At 38.5% G+C, this 23,811-nt stretch overlaps 1 protein-coding gene across 2 annotated transcripts in view; it reads left to right on the top strand.

Annotated features, from left to right (window-relative positions):
- CCNI2 (cyclin I family member 2) overlaps positions 1–23,792 on the top strand; it is a 103,658-nt gene extending 79,866 nt beyond the window's left edge. Inside the window, exons 5-7 of one of the 2 annotated variants that reach the window (XM_053717181.1) lie at positions 1,489–1,629; positions 3,705–3,935; positions 19,614–23,792. In XM_053717181.1, coding sequence (XP_053573156.1) covers positions 1,489–1,629; positions 3,705–3,935; positions 19,614–20,018 — 777 coding nt within the window. In that variant the 3' untranslated portion in view covers positions 20,019–23,792. The remainder of the gene's footprint in view (positions 1–1,488; positions 1,630–3,704; positions 3,936–19,613) is intronic. The other variant, XM_053717182.1, reaches the window with a different exon arrangement.
- Positions 23,793–23,811: the final 19 nt, after the last annotated feature.

Below are 23,811 nucleotides of genomic sequence, written 5' to 3'. Positions count from 1 at the left end.
CCGCCCTGGTTTTTTAATCAGGTCTGATGAATTATTTTCTCTAACTACAGTCACCACGGTATCATATGGTTTCTCCTATATATATTTCCTCCTGTCCGTCGGTCGAATGACTGGGGTGGGCGGAGCCTAGGAGGGATCATGTGACCAGCTATGCTGGGACTCTTTGCCATTTCCTGTTGGGGAAGAGAATATCCCACAAGTAAGGATGACGCCGTGGACCGGACACACCGTTGGAGAAAGTAACTTATCAGGTAAGCATAAATTCTGTTTTTTAATAATCTGCTTTTTTTAGAGAATAAACACCTAGAGATTTTAATAAGATGTTTAGTGTTTAAAAAAAACAAAAAAAACTGTGCAATATACTTTCATTGTTTTGTTTTGGCTTTTCTAATTCTTAGAACAGAAAAGGCACAATGCAGGCTTCTGAAGGCTAACCTTGCTACATATATATCTCTTAACCCTTTGAGTGCTAAGCACTTTCCCACCTGGGTGCTAATATTTTCTATGGTTTAATTAATTTGTATTTTTTTTTTAAATTTTTATTTTTTACAGACCCCCAAGACTTACACTGTTGGAAAGGTTAGGCGATTACCTTTCCAACAGTGGATCTTGGGGGTCTGTAGCTGCTTAGATGCCTGAGATACAGGCTTCTAAGCAGCATGTCCCCATCTCCTATACTTAACATTAAGTATAAATAAAGTTGCGCTGTGACGTCATTACGCGTGATGTCACCGCGCATCACGTGAAGCCCCAGCGATGCCTGTCACTCTACAGGTACGATCGCCGGGGTAGAACTGGTTAGGAGCCCCCAGATCTCCCTCAAGGTTGGAGAGTGCTCATGACGGCTCTGAGCTGTCATTAGCACCAGAGTGAGAAACTCTGTGACGGCTCAGAGCCGTCATTAGCACTCAAATTGTTAATGACTTTAACAGAACTGCAAAACAATGTACTCTATACTAACAATATGACAATAGCTAGCCTTTTTAGCTGCAGTCTCAAGCACAGATTGGCTCCTCTAAATAAGGCAAGTGGTGGTGGGTGGACCATTGAAAAAAAAATTCCAGCAAATAAGATTAATTTGTTTAAAATATGTTTAGACCTGTTTGATCTTTTATTCTATAGCAAGAGAGCAGAAGTGTCATAATCACAAGGTGTTTACTGTCCATAATCAAAAACTCTGTCCTGTACCAAAATCATGCAACACTTTTTTTTTTTTTTTTTTTTTTTAAATTAAGCATTATTTTGAAGTTGTCTCCTTCACATCCAGAACCATGCTTTGTGAGTAAAACCACTCTCAATTTAAAATGTTTTCTAAAATTCTTTGACAGACATCACAGTACTAACAAGATATATTGGATAATCTCGCCAGACCAAAGAACTGTATTGCATTAGGCACTAATCATTAAATTTTAATCAGACACAAGCACATATATCTTACAAATTGTATTTTGTTTTTATTTATATATATATTTTTTTTACTTATTACAGATAATACCGTCAGTTAAGAAGCTAGCAGTGCAGAGTGGGTGCATGTGTTCGTCTGCTGAGATCTTGAGAATGGAAAGAATTATTCTGGATAAACTTCAGTGGGATCTGTACACTGCCACACCAGTGGACTTCCTAAATATAGTAAGGTTATGCCATCTACTGGAGGACAATATTATTATAATAATTAAAAAAATAAAAAATATACCCACATCCTCAAATAGTACATTGTATTCAGTTTAGAGGCTGCTAAAATTTTAACAGTTCTTAAAGCAAAGGCAAAACACTTTTTTCTTAACTTAAAGGGACAGTAAAGGTAAAACATGTTACATAATTCTGCCCTATGTGCACCTTCAAAACAAGAGATGTGAGAGATTTAACCTCCGGGGGGGGGGTTAAATAACCTGTTCCTCTCCAGCCTCTTATATTTTTTCCCTTAAAAGTGCCTCACGAGTGTGCTGTGTAATTTGCAGCTTTGAACTAAATGTGGCGTGCTCCCGCCACTGTAGGCTGCTTTACCCAGCGCGGGAGAACACTAGATTTAGTTCAGTGGTGCAATATGGCGTGCTGTGATTGGACAGGGCGCCTGTGACGCGCTTTTGAAAACCGAATCAGAAGAGGCTGATGAGGAGTAGAAGATAAAAATGTTCCTTTAGGTAAAATCTACCACATCTCTCTTTGTTTTCGAAGATGTTGCTAGGATGTTACATTGTTATATATTTTTTTTACGTTTACTGTCCCTTTTAAAATCGTAGGCTACTTTTTTTACATTTCTACACAATAAGGTCAAAGCAATCTGGGGGGGATCCAAACCTACGGTAATTTTTATTCTATGAATACAGTACAAACAATGTCCATTTTTTAATATGGATTTTAGTACTTCATGTATGTGTTTTTTGCCCTTTATAACTAGTGTTTGTGTGTGTGTGTATTAGACCATGCTGTGTCCATAATCTGACTGCTGGAAGGAGTAGGTGACAAAGCTAAGGGTTTGCACTGAAACTGACCTGAAATGTTTAGCATAGCCTGGTTGACTTCTTTCACAGTATTGGCTATAATATTACCCTGTTTAAAATAGAATTCTAACTCAGAATTTACCAACCTAAGGCCCTGGGGCCACAATCAGACCTCCTATTGCTTTTTTTTTTTTTTTTTTTATCTGGCCCTATTGTTCCCTCCCCAGTTATAACTAATCTGCATCTTGTCATACTTGCCTGGAACAAGCAGTGCTTCTCATTCTACATCTAGCTTGTTCTGTCATATCTGTATGGATCCGTTGTATGTTTCTGGATGTGTATGTAGTTTGTGGCACTTAACTTGCTAAATAATTGCTTGTTTTAAAATGCTGGTTTGTGTTCATTTTATTTACTCAACTTACAGAATTCTATTAAGTCATTTACCCCCTGTCACTGGACAGTGTAACAAAAAAAGTTGGACACCCCTGGTATAACTGACACAGTGATACCAGTTCCTTCTTCCCAATATATACCACATATGCCTGGTGTATCTTTTTTTTATTGTACTAGTATTATTTTTTATAAGCTTTTTATACTTAAATAAAGTGTAGATGTTTACCTTTTTATATAATAAAATATAAATTGCATTCTTTAGAATGGCACTTAGAGAATTTGTTGGTGAATGTTTTCTCATTTTTATGATTGTCATTGGTTACAATGCAACTATTGTCCTCTAATAACCTTTTGTATCTTCTGTTGGAGCTTTCTAGGAGAAGCCCTCCACTGTTAGGTTTTTCTGCATCATATAGTTTTTATTTCTGACACATTAAATTCATAGATGCATAAATATAAGATTGTTGCCCTTCAAAAGAATTAGGCTGCAGTTGGTATAGTAGATGTATGCATGACATATTACCACAAACATGCCCATCAGTTTTAGCGCTTTGATATAATACTCTGAGAGATCTTATTTCTTCATTAAATATTACCAAAAAATATCTGTTTCATTTAGTTGTTTCTAAAGGTAATAAGTAACAAAACCATGATTAACCAGTAACCTAATGAAACAATAAATGCTTTGCTTTTAGAGAACACATAACTTACATTCAATAGAAGCTCAAAGTCTGTGTAATGACTGCATGGATTGACAAATGTAACATTTCAGCCTCCCTGATATGATCTGAATTTCATTTGTCGTGCTTGGTCAACATAAGTGAAAAGAAATTGACCTAGATATTTAGACGTGTGTTTCTCTTCCTGCAGTTCCATGCCATGGTTATGTCCACTTGGCGCCATATCTTCAACGGCCCCTTTCAGATGAAACCCTCTTGCCACGTTGCGTTTTTAACTAAACAGCTGCAGCACTGCATGGCGTGCCACCAGTTATTGCAATTTAAAGGTTCCACATTGGCCTTGGTGATCATCACTTTGGAGTTGGAGAGAGTCAACGCTGATTGGTTTCCAGTTATTACCGATCTGCTGAAGAAAGCAAAAGTAGGTATTAAAATAGCATTTAACTTTTAAGATTTGCAGAAGAAAGTTCAATGAAATATGTAGCTTAGAAGAGAGACAAATTATTTAAAATAGAAATACCCCATTAAATATTGTGTGTATGTATATGTATATGTATATATATATATATATATATATATATATATATATATATATGTGTGTGTGTATATATATATATATATATATATGTATATGTGTGTGTATATATATGTATGTGTGTGTGTGTGTGTGTGTATATATATATATATATATATATATATATATATATATATATATATATATATATATATATATATATATATATGTATATATAAGTATATGTGTGTGTGTATATAAAATCTACTGCTTTGTAGCAATTATTAGTGAAGACAAAAATGTCTTGTGTAGCTTTAATGTTTATATTTACATACATTTATGTAGCGTTATATATATTTTTTTCTCTTGGCATTATTATATTTAATGTGTACTTACTTTGTGTGAATTTTATTTGTCTTCTCCCCAGGACCTTTTTAATGGGCATACCACCTGGGTGATTTCTCTGACCACTCGGCTAAAACTTAAAGGGACATGAAACCCCAAAATCTTCTTTTATGATTTAGGTAGAACATACAATTTTAAACAACTTTGCCGATATATACATATATATGCTGCCACCAATCGGCAACTAAAATCTAGGTTCTTTGCTGAATGGTTTATCTAGGTAAGCTCAGGAGCAGAAAAGGATAACAAGAGAAGGAAGCAAAATAAAAAACGCTCTTTCTGAATCATGAGTTGTTGGTTTTTTTTGGGGGGTTTCATGTCCCTTTAAGCCAATATTACGATAAAATTAGCTGATATCACATTTTTGTTTGATGCACAGATTAACAATTTATGCTAAATTATGTAATTAATTTGTGATTTAGATAGTTTAAATGACACATATAAATAACAAAAAAAAAAGAGGTTATATTACATTATTATAGTGTTACACTGCCCCCACCAAGCTATTTTATAATACCACCCTGCTGGCAAAATATTTGTGAAGAACATTGTATTTGTTAACATGGTAAACACTATTTTCAGTTAGTAAATTCTTCCTATTATACTTAGTAAAATCTCTTCTATTGACAGTACAGTAATCAGTATATGGTTAGCACTCCTTTCTTATATTGGCACTGATCAGGTAACGATAATAGAAGCATTCTTGGTTTGGTTCACTGTGAGCCACGTTGTAAATGTACTGCCAGTGTAAAGCAGGAATGGCCTGTAATTGGCCTTATTCGATACCTCCGTCCAGCATTTTAACACTGTGATGTTGCTATTTTAGCTGTGGTCAGTATTACACATTACTATTCTATTTCTCTCCATTTTTATTTTTTTTCTAAAGAGCTTTGATGCAAAAATAAAATGGCATCAGGTTTACAAGGTGTAAATTCGAATGCAACACTGTTTACATAAGTCACAAATTATAATTTTTTGTTCAAGCAATAGACCATGGTTATGACCTTTTCACATATGTAGGAATAAACACATCAAAGTCTTATGATTTATGTTGACCCGAAGTCTATATCTTGCCAAATAGTATAGCTCAGTCTCTATTTTTAAGTTCAATAGAATCATAATGAAATTAAATATAATTACAATAGATTTACTACAGTTGTGATCATACCTGGAAAAGTGTACTTAGACTATATAGTTTTCCATTTTCTCCAACATAGGTGTGTCCGGTCCACGGCGTCATCCTTACTTGTGGGATATTCTCTTCCCCAACAGGAAATGGCAAAGAGCCCAGCAAAGCTGGTCACATGATCCCTCCTAGGCTCCGCCTACCCCAGTCATTCTCTTTGCCGTTGTACAGGCAACATCTCCACGGAGATGGCTTAGAGTTTTTTAGTGTTTAACTGTAGTTTTTATTATTCAATCAAGAGTTTGTTATTTTGAAATAGTGCTGGTATGTACTATTTACTCAGAAACAGAAAAGAGATGAAGATTTCTGTTTGTATGAGGAAAATGATTTTAGCAACCGTCACTAAAATCCATGGCTGTTCCACACAGGACTGTTGAGAGCAATTAACTTCAGTTGGGGGAACAGTGAGCAGTCTCTTGCTGCTTGAGGTATGACACATTCTAACAAGACGATGTAATGCTGGAAGCTGTCATTTTCCCTATGGGATCCGGTAAGCCATGTTTATTAAGATCGTAAATAAGGGCTTCACAAGGGCTTATTAAGACTGTAGACCTTTTCTGGGCTAAATCGATTCATTATTAACACATATTTAGCCTTGAGGAATCATTTATTCTGGGTATTTTGATATAATAATATCGGCAGGCACTGTTTTAGACACCTTATTCTTTAGGGGCTTTCCCAAATCATAGGCAGAGCCTCATTTTCGCGCCGGTGTTGCGCACTTGTTTTTGAGAGGCATGACATGCAGTCGCATGTGAGAGGAGCTCTGATACTTAGAAAAGACTTTCTGAAGGCGTCATTTGGTATCGTATTCCCCTTTGGGCTTGGTTGGGTCTCAGCAAAGCAGATACCAGGGACTGTAAAGGGGTTAAAGTAAAAAACGGCTCCGGTTCCGTTATTTTAAGGGTTAAAGCTTCCAAATTTGGTGTGCAATACTTTTAAGGCTTTAAGACACTGTGGTGAAAATTTGGTGAATTTTGAACAATTCCTTCATGTTTTTTCGCAATTGCAGTAATAAAGTGTGTTCAGTTTAAAATTTAAAGTGACAGTAACGGTTTTATTTTAAAACGTTTTTTGTACTTTGTTATCAAGTTTATGCCTGTTTAACATGTCTGAACTACCAGATAGACTGTGTTCTGAATGTGGGGAAGCCAGAATTCCCATTCATTTAAATAAATGTGATTTATGTGACAATGACAATGATGCCCAAGATGATTCCTCAAGTGAGGGGAGTAAGCATGGTACTGCATCATTCCCTCCTTCGTCTACACGAGTCTTGCCCACTCAGGAGGCCCCTAGTACATCTAGCGCGCCAATACTCCTTACTATGCAACAATTAACGGCTGTAATGGATAATTCTGTCAAAAACATTTTAGCCAAAATGAACACTTATCAGCGTAAGCGCGACTGCTCTGTTTTAGATACTGAAGAGCATGACGACGCTGATAATAATGGTTCTGAAGGGCCCCTAACCCAGTCTGATGGGGCCAGGGAGGTTTTGTCTGAGGGAGAAATTACTGATTCAGGGAACATTTCTCAACAAGCTGAACCTGATGTGATTACGTTTAAATTTAAGTTGGAACATCTCCGCATTCTGTTTAAGGAGGTATTATCCACTCTGGATGATTGTGACAAGTTGGTCATCCCAGAGAAACTATGTAAAATGGACAAGTTCCTAGAGGTCCCGGGGCTCCCAGAAGCTTTTCCTATACCCAAGCGGGTGGCGGACATTGTTAATAAAGAATGGGAAAGGCCCGGTATTCCTTTCGTCCCTCCCCCCATATTTAAAAAAATTGTTTCCTATGGTCGACCCCAGAAAGGACTTATGGCAGACAGTCCCCAAGGTCGAGGGAGCGGTTTCCACTTTAAACAAACGCACCACTATACCCATAGAGGATAGTTGTGCTTTCAAAGATCCTATGGATAAAAAATTAGAAGGTTTACTTAAAAAGATGTTTGTTCAGCAGGGTTACCTTCTACAACCAATTTCATGCATTGTCCCTGTAGCTACAGCCGCATGTTTCTGGTTCGATGAGCTGATAAAGGCGGTCGATAGTGATTCTCCTCCTTATGAGGAGATTATGGACAGAATCAATGCTCTCAAATTGGCTAATTCTTTCACCCTAGACGCCACTTTGCAATTGGCTAGGTTAGCGGCTAAGAATTCTGGGTTTGCTATTGTGGCGCGCAGAGCGCTTTGGTTGAAATCTTGGTCAGCTGATGCGTCTTCCAAGAACAAGCTACTTAACATTCCTTTCAAGGGGAAAACGCTGTTTGGCCCTGACTTGAAAGAGATTATCTCTGATATCACTGGGGGTAAGGGCCACGCCCTTCCTCAGGATCGGCCTTTCAAGGCAAAAAATAAACCTAATTTTCGTCCCTTTCGTAGAAGTGGACCAGCCCAAAGTGCTACGTCCTCTAAGCAAGAGGGTAATACTTCTCAAGCCAAGCCAGCTTGGAGACCAATGCAAGGCTGGAACAAGGGAAAGCAGGCCAAGAAACCTGCCACTGCTACCAAGACAGCATGAAATGTTGGCCCCCGATCCGGGACCGGATCTGGTGGGGGGCAGACTCTCTCTCTTCGCTCAGGCTTGGGCAAGAGATGTTCTGGATCCTTGGGCGCTAGAAATAGTCTCCCAAGGTTATCTTCTGGAATTCAAGGGGCTTCCCCCAAGGGGGAGGTTCCACAGGTCTCAGTTGTCTTCAGACCACATAAAAAGACAGGCATTCTTACATTGTGTAGAAGACCTGTTAAAAATGGGAGTGATTCATCCTGTTCCATTAAGAGAACAAGGGATGGGGTTCTACTCCAATCTGTTCATAGTTCCCAAAAAAGAGGGAACGTTCAGACCAATCTTAGATCTCAAGATCTTAAACAAGTTTCTCAAGGTTCCATCGTTCAAGATGGAAACCATTCGAACTATTCTTCCTTCCATCCAGGAAGGTCAATTCATGACCACAGTGGATTTAAAGGATGCGTATCTACATATTCCTATCCACAAGGAACATCATCGGTTCCTAAGGTTCGCATTCCTGGACAAGCATTACCAGTTCGTGGCGCTTCCTTTCGGATTTGCCACTGCTCCAAGGATTTTCACAAAGGTACTAGGGTCCCTTCTAGCTGTGCTAAGACCAAGGGGCATTGCTGTAGTACCTTACTTGGACGACATTCTGATTCAAGCGTCGTCCCTTCCTCAAGCAAAGGCTCACACGGACATTGTCCTGGCCTTTCTCAGATCTCACGGATGGAAAGTGAACGTGGAAAAGAGTTCTCTATCTTCGTCAACAAGGGTTCCCTTCTTGGGAACAATAATAGACTCCTTAGAAATGAGGATTTTTCTGACAGAGGCCAGAAAAACAAAACTTCTAGACTCTTGTCGGATACTTCATTCCGTTCCTCTTCCTTCCATAGCGCAGTGCATGGAAGTGATCGGTTTGATGGTAGCGGCAATGGACATAGTTCCTTTTGCGCGCATTCTTCTAAGACCATTACAACTGTGCATGCTCAGTCAGTGGAATGGGGACTATACAGACTTGTCTCCGAAGATACAAGTAAATCAGAGGACCAGAGACTCACTCCGTTGGTGGCTGTCCCTGGACAACCTGTCACAAGGGATGACATTCCGCAGACCGGAGTGGGTCATCGTCACGACCGACGCCAGTCTGATGGGCTGGGGCGCGGTCTGGGGATCCCTGAAAGCTCAGGGTCTTTGGTCTCGGGAAGAATCTCTTCTACCGATAAATATTCTGGAACTGAGAGCGATATTCAATGCTCTCAAGGCTTGGCCTCAGCTAGCGAGGGCCAAGTTCATACGGTTTCAATCAGACAACATGACAACTGTTGCGTACATCAACCATCAGGGGGGAACAAGGAGTTCCCTAGCGATGGAAGAAGTGACCAAAATCATTCTATGGGCGGAGTCTCACTCCTGCCACCTGTCTGCTATCCACATCCCAGGAGTGGAAAATTGGGAAGCGGATTTTCTGAGTCGTCAGACATTGCATCCGGGGGAGTGGGAACTCCATCCGGAAATCTTTGCCCAAGTCACTCAGCTGTGGGGCATTCCAGACATGGATCTGATGGCCTCTCGTCAGAACTTCAAAGTTCCTTGCTACGGGTCCAGATCCAGGGATCCCAAGGCGGCTCTAGTGGATGCACTAGTAGCACCTTGGACCTTCAAACTAGCTTATGTGTTCCCGCCGTTTCCTCTCATCCCCAGGCTGGTAGCCAGGATCAATCAGGAGAGGGCGTCGGTGATCTTGATAGCTCCTGCGTGGCCACGCAGGACTTGGTATGCAGATCTGGTGAATATGTCATCGGCTCCACCTTGGAAGCTACCTTTGAGACGAGACCTTCTTGTTCAGGGTCCGTTCGAACATCCGAATCTGGTTTCACTCCAGCTGACTGCTTGGAGATTGAACGCTTGATCTTATCGAAGCGAGGGTTCTCAGATTCTGTTATCGATACTCTTGTTCAGGCCAGAAAGCCTGTAACTAGAAAGATTTACCACAAAATTTGGAAAAAATATATCTGTTGGTGTGAGTCTAAAGGATTCCCTTGGGACAAGGTTAAGATTCCTAAGATTCTATCCTTCCTTCAAGAAGGATTGGAAAAAGGATTATCTGCTAGTTCCCTGAAGGGACAGATTTCTGCCTTGTCTGTGTTACTTCACAAAACGCTGGCAGCTGTGCCAGATGTTCAAGCCTTTGTTCAGGCTCTGGTTAGAATTAAGCCTGTTTACAAACCTTTGACTCCTCCTTGGAGTCTCAACTTAGTTCTTTCAGTTCTTCAGGGGGTTCCGTTTGAACCCTTACATTCCGTTGATATTAAGTTATTATCTTGGAAAGTTTTGTTTTTAGTTGCAATTTCTTCTGCTAGAAGAGTTTCAGAATTATCTGCTCTGCAGTGTTCTCCTCCTTATCTGGTGTTCCATGCAGATAAGGTGGTTTTACGTACTAAACCTGGTTTTCTTCCAAAAGTTGTTTCTAACAAAAACATTAACCAGGAGATTATCGTACCTTCTCTGTGTCCGAAACCAGTTTCAAAGAAGGAACGTTTGTTGCACAATTTGGATGTTGTTCGCGCTCTAAAATTCTATTTAGATGCTACAAAGGATTTTAGACAAACATCTTCCTTGTTTGTTGTTTATTCCGGTAAAAGGAGAGGTCAAAAAGCAACTTCTACCTCTCTCTCTTTTTGGATTAAAAGCATCATCAGATTGGCTTACGAGACTGCCGGACGGCAGCCTCCCGAAAGAATCACGGCTCATTCCACTAGGGCTGTGGCTTCCACATGGGCCTTCAAGAACAAGGCTTCTGTTGATCAGATATGTAGGGCAGCGACTTGGTCTTCACTGCACACTTTTACCAAATTTTACAAGTTTGATACTTTTGCTTCTTCTGAGGCTATTTTTGGGAGAAAGGTTTTGCAAGCCGTGGTGCCTTCCATTTAGGTGACCTGATTTGCTCCCTCCCTTCATCCGTGTCCTAAAGCTTTGGTATTGGTTCCCACAAGTAAGGATGACGCCGTGGACCGGACACACCTATGTTGGAGAAAACAGAATTTATGTTTACCTGATAAATTACTTTCTCCAACGGTGTGTCCGGTCCACGGCCCGCCCTGGTTTTTTTAATCAGGTCTGATAATTTATTTTCTTTAACTACAGTCACCACGGTACCATATGGTTTCTCCTATGCAAATATTCCTCCTTAACGTCGGTCGAATGACTGGGGTAGGCGGAGCCTAGGAGGGATCATGTGACCAGCTTTGCTGGGCTCTTTGCCATTTCCTGTTGGGGAAGAGAATATCCCACAAGTAAGGATGACGCCGTGGACCGGACACACCGTTGGAGAAAGTAATTTATCAGGTAAACATAAATTCTGTTTTTAATAACTGCTTAGGTAAGAAGAAAAACATAATTTATGTAAGAACTTACCTGATAAATTCATTTCTTTCATATTGGCAAGAGTCCATGAGCTAGTGACGTATGGGATATACATTCCTACCAGGAGGGGCAAAGTTTCCCAAACCTCAAAATGCTTATAAATTGTGCTTTATACAAAAAAATCATAACCACCACAAAAGAGTGGGCCTCATGGACTCTTGCCAATATGAAAGAAATTAATTTATCAGGTAAGTTCTTAAATAAATTATGTTTTCTTTCATGTAATTGGCAAGAGTCCATGAGCTAGTGACGTATGGGATGGCAAATACCCAAGATGTGGAACTTCCAAGCAAGAGTCACTAGAGAGGGAGGGATAAAAATAAAGACAGCCAATTCCGCTGAAAAATCAATCCACAACCCAAATCAAAAGTTTTAATCTTTATAATGAAAAAAACTGAAAATATAAGCAGAAGAATCAAACTGAAACAGCTGCCTGAAGAACTTTTCTACCAAAAACTGCTTCTGAAGAAGAAAAAACATCAAAATGGTAGAACTTAGTAAAAGTATGCAAAGAAGACGTAAAAGTATGCAAAGAAGACAAAGTTGCTGCTTTGCAAATCTAATCAACAGAAGCTTCATTCTTAAAAGCCCAGGAAGTAGAAACTGACCTAGTAGAATGAGCCGTAATCCTCTGAGGCGGGGATTTACCAGACTCCAAATAAGCATGACGAATCAAAAGCTTTAACCAAAACGCCAAAGAAATGGCAGAAGCCTTCTGAACTTTCCTAGAACCAGAAAAGATAAATAGACTAGAAGTCTTTCTGAAATCTTTAGTAGCATCAACATAATATTTCAAAGTTCTTACCACGTCCAAAGAATGTAAAGATCTTTCCAAAGGATTCTTAGGATTAGGACACAATGAAGGGACAACAATTTCTCTACTAATGTTAGAATTCACAACTTTAGGTAAAAATTTAAATGAAGTCCGCAAAACCGCCTTATCTTGATGAAAAATCAGAAAAGGAGACTCACAAGAAAGAGCAGATAATTCAGAAACAATTCTAGCAGAAGAAATGGCCAAAAGAAACAATACTTTCCAAGAAAGTAATTTAATGTCCAGAGAATGCATAGGCTCAAACGGAGGAGCCTGTAAAGCCCTCAAAACCAAATTAAGACTCCAAGGAGGAGAAATTGGCTTAATGACAGGTTTGATACGAACCAAAGCCTGTACAAAACGATGAATGTCATGAAGATTAGCAATTTTTCTGTGAAACAGAACAGAAAGAGCAGAGATTTGTCCTTTCCTTTCAAAGAACTTGCAGACAAACCCTTATCTAAACCATCCTGAAGAAACTGTAAAATTCTAGGAATTCTAAAAGAATGCCAAGAGAATTTATGAGAACACCATGAAATGTAAGTCTTCCAAACTCAGTAATAATTCTTTCCAGACACAGATTTGCGAGCCTGCAACATGGTATTAATTACTGAGTCGGAGAAACCTCTATGACTAAGCACTAAGCGTTCAATCTCTATACCTTTAAATTTAATAATTTGAGATCCTGATGGAAAAATGGACCTTGAGATAGGTCTGGCCTTAACGGAAGTGGCCAAGGTTGGCAACTGGACATCCGAATAAGATCCGCATACCAAAACCTGTGTGGCCATGCTGGAGCCACCAGTAGTACAAATGAACACTCCATTATGATTTTGGAAATCACACTTGGAAGAAGAACTAGAGGCGGAAAAATATAAGCAGGTTGATAATTCCAAGGAAGTGACAACGCATCCACTGCTTCCGCCTGAGGATACCTGGGAAGTTTCCTGTTTAGATGAGAAGCCATCAGCTCTATTTCTGGAAGCCCCCACATCTGAACAATCTGAAGAAACACATCTGGGTGAAGAGACCATTCTCCCGGATGTAAAGACTGGCGACTGAGATAATCCGCTTCCCAATTGTCTATACATGGGATATGGACCGCAGAGATTAGACAGGAGCTGGATTCCGCCCATGCAAGTATCAGAGATACTTCTTACATAGCCTGAGGACTGTGAGTCCCACCTTGATGATTGACATACGCCACGGTTGTGACATTGTCTGTCTGAAAACAAATAAACGGTTCTCTCTTCAGAAGAGGCCAAAACTGAAGAGCTCTGAGAATCGCACGGAGTTCTAAAATATTGATGGTAATCTCGCCTCTTGAGATTTCCAAACCCCCTGCGCTGTTAGAGATCCCCAGACAGCTCCCCAACCTGAAAGACTCGCATCTGTTGTGATCACAGTCCAGGTTGGACGAACAAAGAGGCCCCTTGAACTAAACAATGGTGATCTAACCACCAAGTCAGAGATAGAATATTTGGGATTTAAGGATATTAATTGTGATATCTTTGTATAATCCCTGCACCATTGGCTCAGCATACAAAGCTGAAGAAGTCTCATGTGAAAACGAGCAAAGGGGATCGCGTCCGATGCTGCAGTCATGAGACCTAAAACCTCCATGCACATAGCTACTGAAGGGAATGACTGAGACTGAAGGTTCCGACAAGCTGAAACCAATTTCAGACGTCTTTTGTCTGTTAGAGACAAAGTCATGGATACTGAATCTATTTGGAATCCTAAAAAGGTTACCCTTGTCTGAGGAATCGAGGAACTTTTTGGTAAATTGATCCTCCAACCATGTCTTTGAAGAAACAACACTAGTTGATTCGTGTGAGATTCTGCAGAATGTAAAGACTGAGCAAGTACCAAGATATCGTCCAAATAAGGAAACACCGCATTACCCAGCTCTCCGATTACAGAGAGTAGGGCACCGAGAACCTTTGAAAAAATCCTTGGAGCTGTTGCTAGGCCAAAAGGAAGAGCAACAAATTGGTAATGCTTGTCTAGAAAAGAGAATCTCAGGAACTGATAGTGATCTGGATGAATCGGAATATGAAGATATGCATACTGTAAGTCTATTGTGGACATATAATGCCCTTGCTAAACAAAAGGCAGAATAGTTCTTATAGTCACCATTTTGAATGTTGGTATTCTTACATAACGATTAAAAATTTTTAGATCCAGAACTGGTCTGAAAGAATTCTTTCTTTGGAACAATGAACAGATTTGAATAAAACCCCAGACCCCGTTCCAGATATGGAACTGGCACAATTACCCCGGATAACTCCAGGTCTGAAACACACTTCAGGAAAGGCTGAGCCTTTACTGGGTTTACTGGAATGCGTGAGAGAAAGAAACTTCTCACAGGCGGTCTTATCTTGAAACCTATTCTGTACCCTTGAGAAACAATGTTCTGAATCCAATGATTTTGGATTGAATTGATCCAAACATCTTTGAAAATTCGTAGTCTGACCCCTACCAGCTGCGCTGGAATGAGGGCTGCACCTTCATGCGGACTTGGGGGATGATTTTGGTTTTCTAAAAGGCTTGGATTTATTCCAGACTGGAGAAGGCTTCCAATTGGAAACCGTTCCTTTAGGGGAAGGGTCAGGTTTCTGTTCCTTATTCTGACGAAAGGAACGAAAACGGTTAGCTGCCCTAAATTTACCCTTAGATTTTCTATCCTGAGGCAAAAAGGCTCCCCCCCCCCCCGTGACAGTTGAAATTATAGGATCCAACTGAGAACCAAATAATTTATTACCTTGGAAAGAAAGAGATAGCAACGTTGACTTAGAAGTCATATCCGCATTCCAGGATTTAAGCCATAAAGCTCTTCTAGCTAAAATAGCTAAAGACATATATCTGACATCAATTCTAATGGTATCAAAAATGGCATCACTAATGAAATTTATAAGCATGTTGAATTAGCTTAACAATGCTATACACATTAGGATCTGGTACTTGTTGCGCTAAAGTTTCCAACCAAAAAGTTGAAGTCGCAGCAACATCAGCCAAAGAAATAGCAGGCCTAAGAAGATGACCTGAACATAAATAAGCCTTCCTTAGATAAGATTCAAGCTTCCTATCTAAAGGATCTTTAAAAGAAGTACGCTTAGCAAGAGTAGAGAGAGCCCCATCAACTTTGGGGATCTTTTCCCAAAACTCCAATCTATCAGTCGGCAAAGGGTACAGCTTCTTAAACCTTGGAGAAGGAGTAAATGAAGTACCCAGACTATTCCATTCCCTAGAAATTACATCTGAAATAGCATCAGGAACTGGAAAAACCTCTGGAATAACTACGAGGTTTAAAAACCGAATTTAAACATTTACTGGTTTTAATATCAAGAGGACTAGACTCCTCCATATCCAATGCAATCAACACCTCTTTTAATAAAGAACGAATATACTCCATTTTAAATAAATGACATTTTGTCAGTGTCAATATCTGAGGCAGAATCTTCTGAACCAGATAGATCCTCATCAAAGATGGATAAATCAGAATGCTATCGGTCATTTAAAAATTCTTCGAATTTATGAGAAGTTTTAAAAGACCTTTTTCTTTTATTAGAAGGTGGTATAACGGACAGAGCCTTCTGAATAGAATTAGAAACAAATTACCTCACATTAACAGGAATATCCTGAACATTAGATGTTGAAGGAACAACAGGTAATGGATTATTACTAATGGAAATATTGTCTGCGTTTGAAAGTTTATCATGACAACTAACACAAACTACAGCCGGAGGAACAGTTACCACAAGTTTACAGCAAATGCACTTAGCTTTGGTAGAACCGACATCAGGCAGCAGCATTCCAGAAGTAGATTCTGAGACAGGGTCAGTTTGAGACATCTTGCAATATGTAAATAGAAAAAAACAACATATAAAGCAAAATTATCAATTTCCTTATGACAGATTCAGGAATGGGAAAAAATGCAAACAGAATAAGCCTCTGGAAACCAGAAGCAAAAAGAAATAATGACTTAAATAATGTCAAAAAATCTGGCGCCAAGTATGACGCCCACAATTGACAAAATATTTTTTGCCGCCAAAAACGTCTGCAACAAACAGAAGCTTCATAGATGACGCAACTACAGGGAGTGCAGAATTATTAGGCAAGTTGTATTTTTGAGGATTAATTTTATTATTGAACAACAACCATGTTCTCAATGAACCCAAAAAACTCATTAATATCAAAGCTGAATAGTTTTGGAAGTAGTTTTTAGTTTGTTTTTAGTTATAGCTATTTTAGGGGGATATCTGTGTGTGCAGGTGACTATTACTGTGCATAATTATTAGGCAACTTAACAAAAAACAAATATATACCCATTTCAATTATTTATTTTTACCAGTGAAACCAATATAACATCTCAACATTCACAAATATACATTTCTGACATTCAAAAACAAAAACAAATCAGTGACCAATATAGCCACCTTTCTTTGCAAGGACACTCAAAAGCCTGCCATCCATGGATTCTGTCAGTGTTTTGATCTGTTCACCATCAACATTGCGTGCAGCAGCAACCACAGCCTCCCAGACACTGTTCAGAGAGGTGTACTGTTTTCCCTCCTTGTAAATCTCACATTTGATGATGGACCACAGGTTCTCAATGGGGTTCAGATCAGGTGAACAAGGAGGCCATGTCATTAGATTTTCTTCTTTTATACCCTTTCTTGCCAGCCACGCTGTGGAGTACTTGGACGCGTGTGATGGAGCATTGTCCTGCATGAAAATCATGTTTTTCTTGAAGGATGCAGACTTCTTCCTGTACCACTGCTTGAAGAAGGTGTCTTCCAGAAACTGGCAGTAGGACTGGGAGTTGAGCTTGACTCCATCCTCAACCCGAAAAGGCCCCACAAGCTCATCTTTGATGATACCTGCCCAAACCAGTACTCCACCTCCACCTTGCTGGCGTCTGAGTCGGACTGGAGCTCTCTGCCCTTTACCAATCCAGCCACGGGCCCATCCATTTGGCCCATCAAGACTCACTCTCATTTCATCAGTCCATAAAACCTTAGAAAAATCAGTCTTGAGATATTTCTTGGCCCAGTCTTGACGTTTCAGCTTGTGTGTCTTGTTCAGTGGTGGTCGTCTTTCAGCCTTTCTTACCTTGGCCATGTCTCTGAGTATTGCACACCTTGTGCTTTTGGGCACTCCAGTGATGTTGCAGCTCTGAAATATGGCCAAACTGGTGGCAAGTGGCATCTTGGCAGCTGCACGCTTGACTTTTCTCAGTTCATGGGCAGTTATTTTGCGCCTTGGTTTTTCCACACGCTTCTTGCGACCCTGTTGACTATTTTGAATGAAACGCTTGATTGTTCGATGATCACGCTTCAGAAGCTTTGCAATTTTAAGAGTGCTGCATCCCTCTGCAAGATATCTCACTATTTTTGACTTTTCTGAGCCTGTCAAGTCCTTCTTTTGACCCATTTTGCCAAAGGAAAGGAAGTTGCCTAATAATTATGCACACCTGATATAGGGTGTTGATGTCATTAGACCACACCCCTTCTCATTACAGAGATGCACATCACCTAATATGCTTAATTGGTAGTAGGCTTTCAAGCCTATACAGCTTGGAGTAAGACAACATGCATAAAGAGGATGATGTGGTCAAAATACTCATTTGCCTAATAATTCTGCACTCACTGTATGTGAAAACTCTCGGCGCCAACTAAGACGCCGGAAATTGCGTCAACAGACGTAATTCTTGCGCCAAAAATGACGCAATAAATTATAGCATTTTGTGCTCCCGTGAGCCTAACAGCCCGCAATTTAGAAAAAAAAAAACTATTTGAAAAAATTTTCAGATAAGAAAAAAATGTACTCATATCATTTCCCAAGAATGAAATTGACAATTTGAAAAAAGGAAATATACTAATTAACCTGAATCATGGCAAATATAAGTATAAAAACATATATTTAGAACTTTACATATAAAGTGCCAAACCATAGCTGAGAGTGTCTTAAATAAAAGAAAACATACTTGCCAAAAGACACTCATCTACATATAGCAGATAGCCAAACCAGTAGTGAAACGAGAATCGGCAGAGGTAATGGTATATGAGAGTATATCGTCGATCTGAAAAGGGAGGTAGGAGAAGAATCTCTACGACCGATAACAGAGAACCTATGAAATAGATCCCCGTTAGGATGACCATTGCATTCAATAGGTGATGCTCCCTTCACATCCCTATGTCATTCACTGCACTCTGAGAGGAAACCAGGCTTCAGCATGCTGAGAAGCGCATATCAACGTAGAAATCTAGCACAAACTTATTTCACCACCTCCATAGGAGGCAAAGTTTGTAAAACTGAATTGTGGGTGTGGTGAGGGGTGTATTTATAGGCATTTTGAGGTTTGGGAAACTTTGCCCCTCCTGGTAGGAATGTATATCCCATACGTCACTAGCTCATGGACTCTTGCCAATTACTTGAAAGAAATATATATCCTTGCGTGACAGTCTGATGAAGGGAGGGTGGAGAGAGAGAAAAAATGGGGAGATATATTACGGAGGGAAGATCCAATGAGATTGCAATATAATAAGATATTTAAGTATCTACGGATTGCTGCCAATGTCAAGGGAGTTGAAGTATATCTTCAAGTGCGTTCCTCTTACTGTTTACTAGCAGAGTTGTATAATTCCAACATCAGCTCATGTATTTCTACTCTCCCTGAACCCATATTGTGATATCTTACTAGTTGAAGTTAATGCATGACCTGCTGTTCCCACAGCCTATTACACACACGTGCTACCTTACACTGCACCTGTCCTTGCTGTTTTGCTTATATAAACATCATTTTATGTATGTATATCTGTGTTCTCCAGCCGGGTGGCATTATGAAGTAACTTGGAGGGTTGCTGCTGTCCAAAGCACAAATAGATTGCATAAGTTAAGATAAATTTATTTAATATTTTTTGCAATAAAAATTAACATTTTTAAAATTACCTAACTTAAGCTTAATATTGTCTAAACTTTTAGCTGGGTGGTGCACCCACTAAAATGGTCCTGAGGAGAACACTGAATATATTTATTCACTGTCCTATTTGTTTGTGTGTAAGGAGACATATCATACTTGTACCCTTATATGGACGGGTTAGCTATCCATGCTGCAGATTTTAATGATTACATATTGTGATCAAATCTAAATTATTTTAAACCACATTAATTTTGTAATTTTATCAATAACAAACAATGTAAAGAGTAATAAGAAAAACATTCCATTACAGCTTCTGTCTGTTATGCAGGTTGATAGTGCAGAATTCATCCACTGCAAGGAATTAGTTGATCAACAGTTACTGATGCAGACGCCATCCAACCCAGTCTACATTTTTCATTCTGCTAGTAAAGACATTGAAGCACACCACAGAGAGAGGTTTTCTAGTTTTGTTCCTGAAGGGAACAATTTACATCTAGTGAGACTGAATGCGTCTGTTCCAGCTTTTCTCTCTGCTGACAAAGCTCCTGAAGATCTAATGGAAACAGATGAGTTTTTTGATGGCTTCCAACATCTGTATAATGAAGACCACATTCCAGAAGGTGGAAAGATAAATGAAATCCAGACATGCAATAGGCCAAGGCAGGAGGAAGGCAGCTCTCCATGTCCTGTATTGCAGTCCCCGCAGCCACGCTAGAAGATTACAGTTCTAGGATGATTGCAAAAAGCTGTGGTAACTCGGCAGAGTGGGATTTGAAGTAGTTCCAGAAATACGATGCTTGCTTGTTTTATATATATCAGAATGTTGTCAACCAATCACCTTCCCAATCTAAATCCCCTTTTAGTTTATATGGATTGTATTTTGTAGTACAATTGCAACATAATGGTTAAATGTTACAAACAATATTCTTTGTTTTATTTCTAAAGCTAGCACACATTTTAGGCTGGAATTACTCAGGGATTACATTTTGGTTTTATACAGGAAATAACCTTAATGCTTTGTGACATATGCTCTGAGGATGCATTTATTGTGCAGATGCTTACTTTAACTGTCAGGGCATACTTAAAACGCAGAAAACCATAATCTGTGTAGAATGCAAGCTAAAAATGTTTTTAACACTCCAGCTAAAACAAGTTACTTTTTCACTTGAAGTCAGAATTAGTGATAAGTGGATAATATCTACACAACAATTTATGCTAACCGAGAAGTTTAATATTTACTGTACACAGGAGGACCCTGTTTATGATGCTGTATATTTTATACTTTTGCTGTATTAATGTTACGTTGATGTATGTATTTTTTTTACTTTTTTATTGTTTTTTTATATTGATGGTATTTGCAAAATAATGGGCCTGCACATAATTTTGATGTGCAGCTAGCTCTTTAACATTTTAATTTCAATATATTACTTTTATTGCAATATGAATACTGTTATACTAGAGGTACCATTTTTTTAAGTTTTTTTTTTTTTTTTGTCTGAATGAAAATTTGAATGCAGTTTTGTTTTTTGTTTTTCTTGCAAAATAAATAGAAAATGCTTGCACGAAACATTTTAGTAAAATATAAAAAAAGCTCTTGTACAATATTAGTTTGTACCCTTTGCATAAATGGATGCACAGGTTTTGGTGAGAGCTGTACTTCCTGTTAGACACTGAACCCAATTTTTTTTCTTTCGTGATTCAGATAGAGCATGCAATTTTAAAGTGAATGTAATTTTTTTTATGTAATGAAAGTATAATTAGCTAGGTAATCATTATATTAACCAAACCGCCACTTTTATTTTTCTCATAAAATGTCTAATAAATATTTATAATACATTTCTAAATAACGCTCGTTGTTTATACCTGCTCCTCCCACTCTCAACTTCCTTATTCTTTTCTATTGTATGTATACAGCGGTCCCACCCGCTGTTTACGTAGTGTCAATGCGCGCTCCCGTCTGATAAACACTGCGCATGCGTCAAACCTCGATGCAGCTGTCTGTCAACATTCTTTAAAACTAGGAATAGATAGATAGATTATTCCTTTAATATTTATTGACATGTTATTGTAGAATACGGAGCCACTTTAGCATTGTACTGACCTATCGCTGAAATATTGCAAGAATGAATGTCCGTGAAGTTTGCTATTGCGCATGCGCAAAATCTGAACGAGCTTCAGATAACAATGTAGGAAGTGCTGTATAACGCAAGCGCAATACGGACCCGTGACGACAGCAAAAGGGGTTTGGTCCCTCCGTGGTTAATCAAATTATTGGTTATAACGATCGTGCCTACAGCGATAATGCAATGCCGGGCGAAGGATTATGATGACTTATGCAAGTAAATAAACAAAAAAAAAAACGTTAATTTTAATCTTTCATGAATTAAAGTCATATTATTTTAATGTATTTGTTAAGGGGAATTTTAGAGAGAGCGCTGAGTTTACATTCACTTTAAGCAACTTTCTAATTTCCTCCAATTATCAAATTTTATTCATTTTCTTGGTATCTATTTGAAATGCAAGAATATAACTTTAGATGCCGGCCCATTTCTGGTGAACAACCTGGGTTGTTCTTGCTGATTGGTGGAAAAACTCATCCACCAATAAAGTGCTGTCCAGAGTACTGAACCAAAAAAAGCTTAGATGCCTTTTTTTTTTCCCAAATAAAGTTAGCAAGAGAAGGAAGAAAAAATAATAGGAGTAAATTAGAAAGTTGCTTAAAATTGCATGCTCTATTAAAATCACGAAAGAAAAAATTTGGGTTCAGTGTCCCTTTAAGACCATTGGTGCAACTTTAACACTATTGATCAGCTGACTACCTTTATAAAGAGATGTGGGCCACTTACAACTTTTTTCAGCCTTTCTGTTGATGTAAGAGCTTTTTTGGCCGTTATACAGGAGGTGTTACATATATCTACAGAAAGCTAATTAGGATCTACATTGACCATTTCAAACAGATTGTTAAATGACAGATCTTCATTTGTTTTGGTCACTATTTGAATGTGCATTTATAACCTATGGGTCAGTTTAGGTAAAGATTACTTTCAAATGCAACTGATACAATAACTTTTTTTTTTATTTACATTCAGAAGAGGATACTTTTTTGAATTGCAAATGATGTTTTTAAATTTATTTTTATAGGTTTGTGGTGATGCTTGCTTGTGCACCAATAGAGTTGTCATTAACAAACATGCATGCCCTGTCGGGTTTAATATAAATGCAAACTGTTTAACCTTAATAGGTTTTATAATTGTCTTATTTTTATATAAAATCCCAAAAAAAAATTTTTTCCAGCTGGGATTACCTATCCCTCTAATAATAAAGATTCAAATGCCCTTTCTTGGTTTGTCAGTTTGCTGTACATTCACCCCTAGAGGCAAATGTATTCCAGGATGTCTGATTACTTCTAAAGGGTCTCATTGGTATAAATAAAGTCACAACAATCAGTCCATGATACCTAATCTAGAGATCCGTGGCATAAAATGTGAGAAGGGTAGGGGCAGTGGGAGAAAGTCAGGACTGGTCATAGGCATTTAGGTTGTTGTACAGCAAATATTTGTATAGGTACAAATCCAAACTGGTGTTTTTGTTCATTTTAAAAGTAGTATATATGCCTCTTCTAAAAAGTGCTCTACATATGGTTATATAAAGGGTTGAGAACAAGTGGCAACTCTAAATGGTAGAATTCTTTGCCAGTTATAAGGCAGTGAAAGGAACATAAAACCCCAGAGCAAGCAGTTTTAAACAACTTTCCAATTTAGTTATATTGCCAAATTTGTATTAGTGTTCTTATCCTTTGTCGAAAAGCAGAGAGGTAAGTATGGGAGCGTGCACGTGTCTGCAGCACTATATGGCAGCAGTTTTGCAAGAATGTTATACATTAGCAAGAGCACTAGATGACAACAGTTTTTTTTTTTTTTCCTGCTATGTAGTGCTTCAGACGTGCAAACTACCTATCAAGATAACTCTTCAACAAAGAATAAGATGAGAACAAAGCAAATGTAATGGTGAATTTGAAAAAAAAAAGCTTGATTGAATTAAAAGAAAATAAGGAAACATTGAGAACTAACATTTTGGATCAAATGCTAATTTTTTCTTTTCTTAAGTGTGTACCTAACTCAGACAAGTTAAATATACCTACATGCTATAAACTGTGAACGTGTGTTTGAGGTTAATTCTGATTATGCGTGTGTGTGAATTTGCCAAGAGAATGTGTTAAAACCAATTTTGGTTTGGAGCAATAAAACTATGTGGACATTTGTGTTTGCATGGTTGATAAAACCTGCCAATCTTCCAACTTTGTATTATTCACACTTTGTAAATATTTATTTATTTTGTAACATTTGTGAGGTGACAAACAAAAGCACTTTTTATCATTTACTAAAGCTGTGAGCTTGTCTGCCTGTAAGGCAGGTACTGGATTAATACATTCATTTAAATCTAAGTGCTGTAAAATGTTTTGTTTACTTAATAAAACTTTTAAACTATTTTTTGTTGTGTTTTTTTTT

The sequence above is a fragment of the Bombina bombina genome, chromosome 6, assembly GCF_027579735.1.
Source record: "Bombina bombina isolate aBomBom1 chromosome 6, aBomBom1.pri, whole genome shotgun sequence".
In the NCBI taxonomy this organism is placed as follows: Eukaryota; Metazoa; Chordata; class Amphibia; order Anura; family Bombinatoridae; genus Bombina; species Bombina bombina.
The sequence above is the reverse complement of the archived record's forward strand: the minus strand, read 5'-3'. Positions and strand labels throughout refer to the sequence as shown.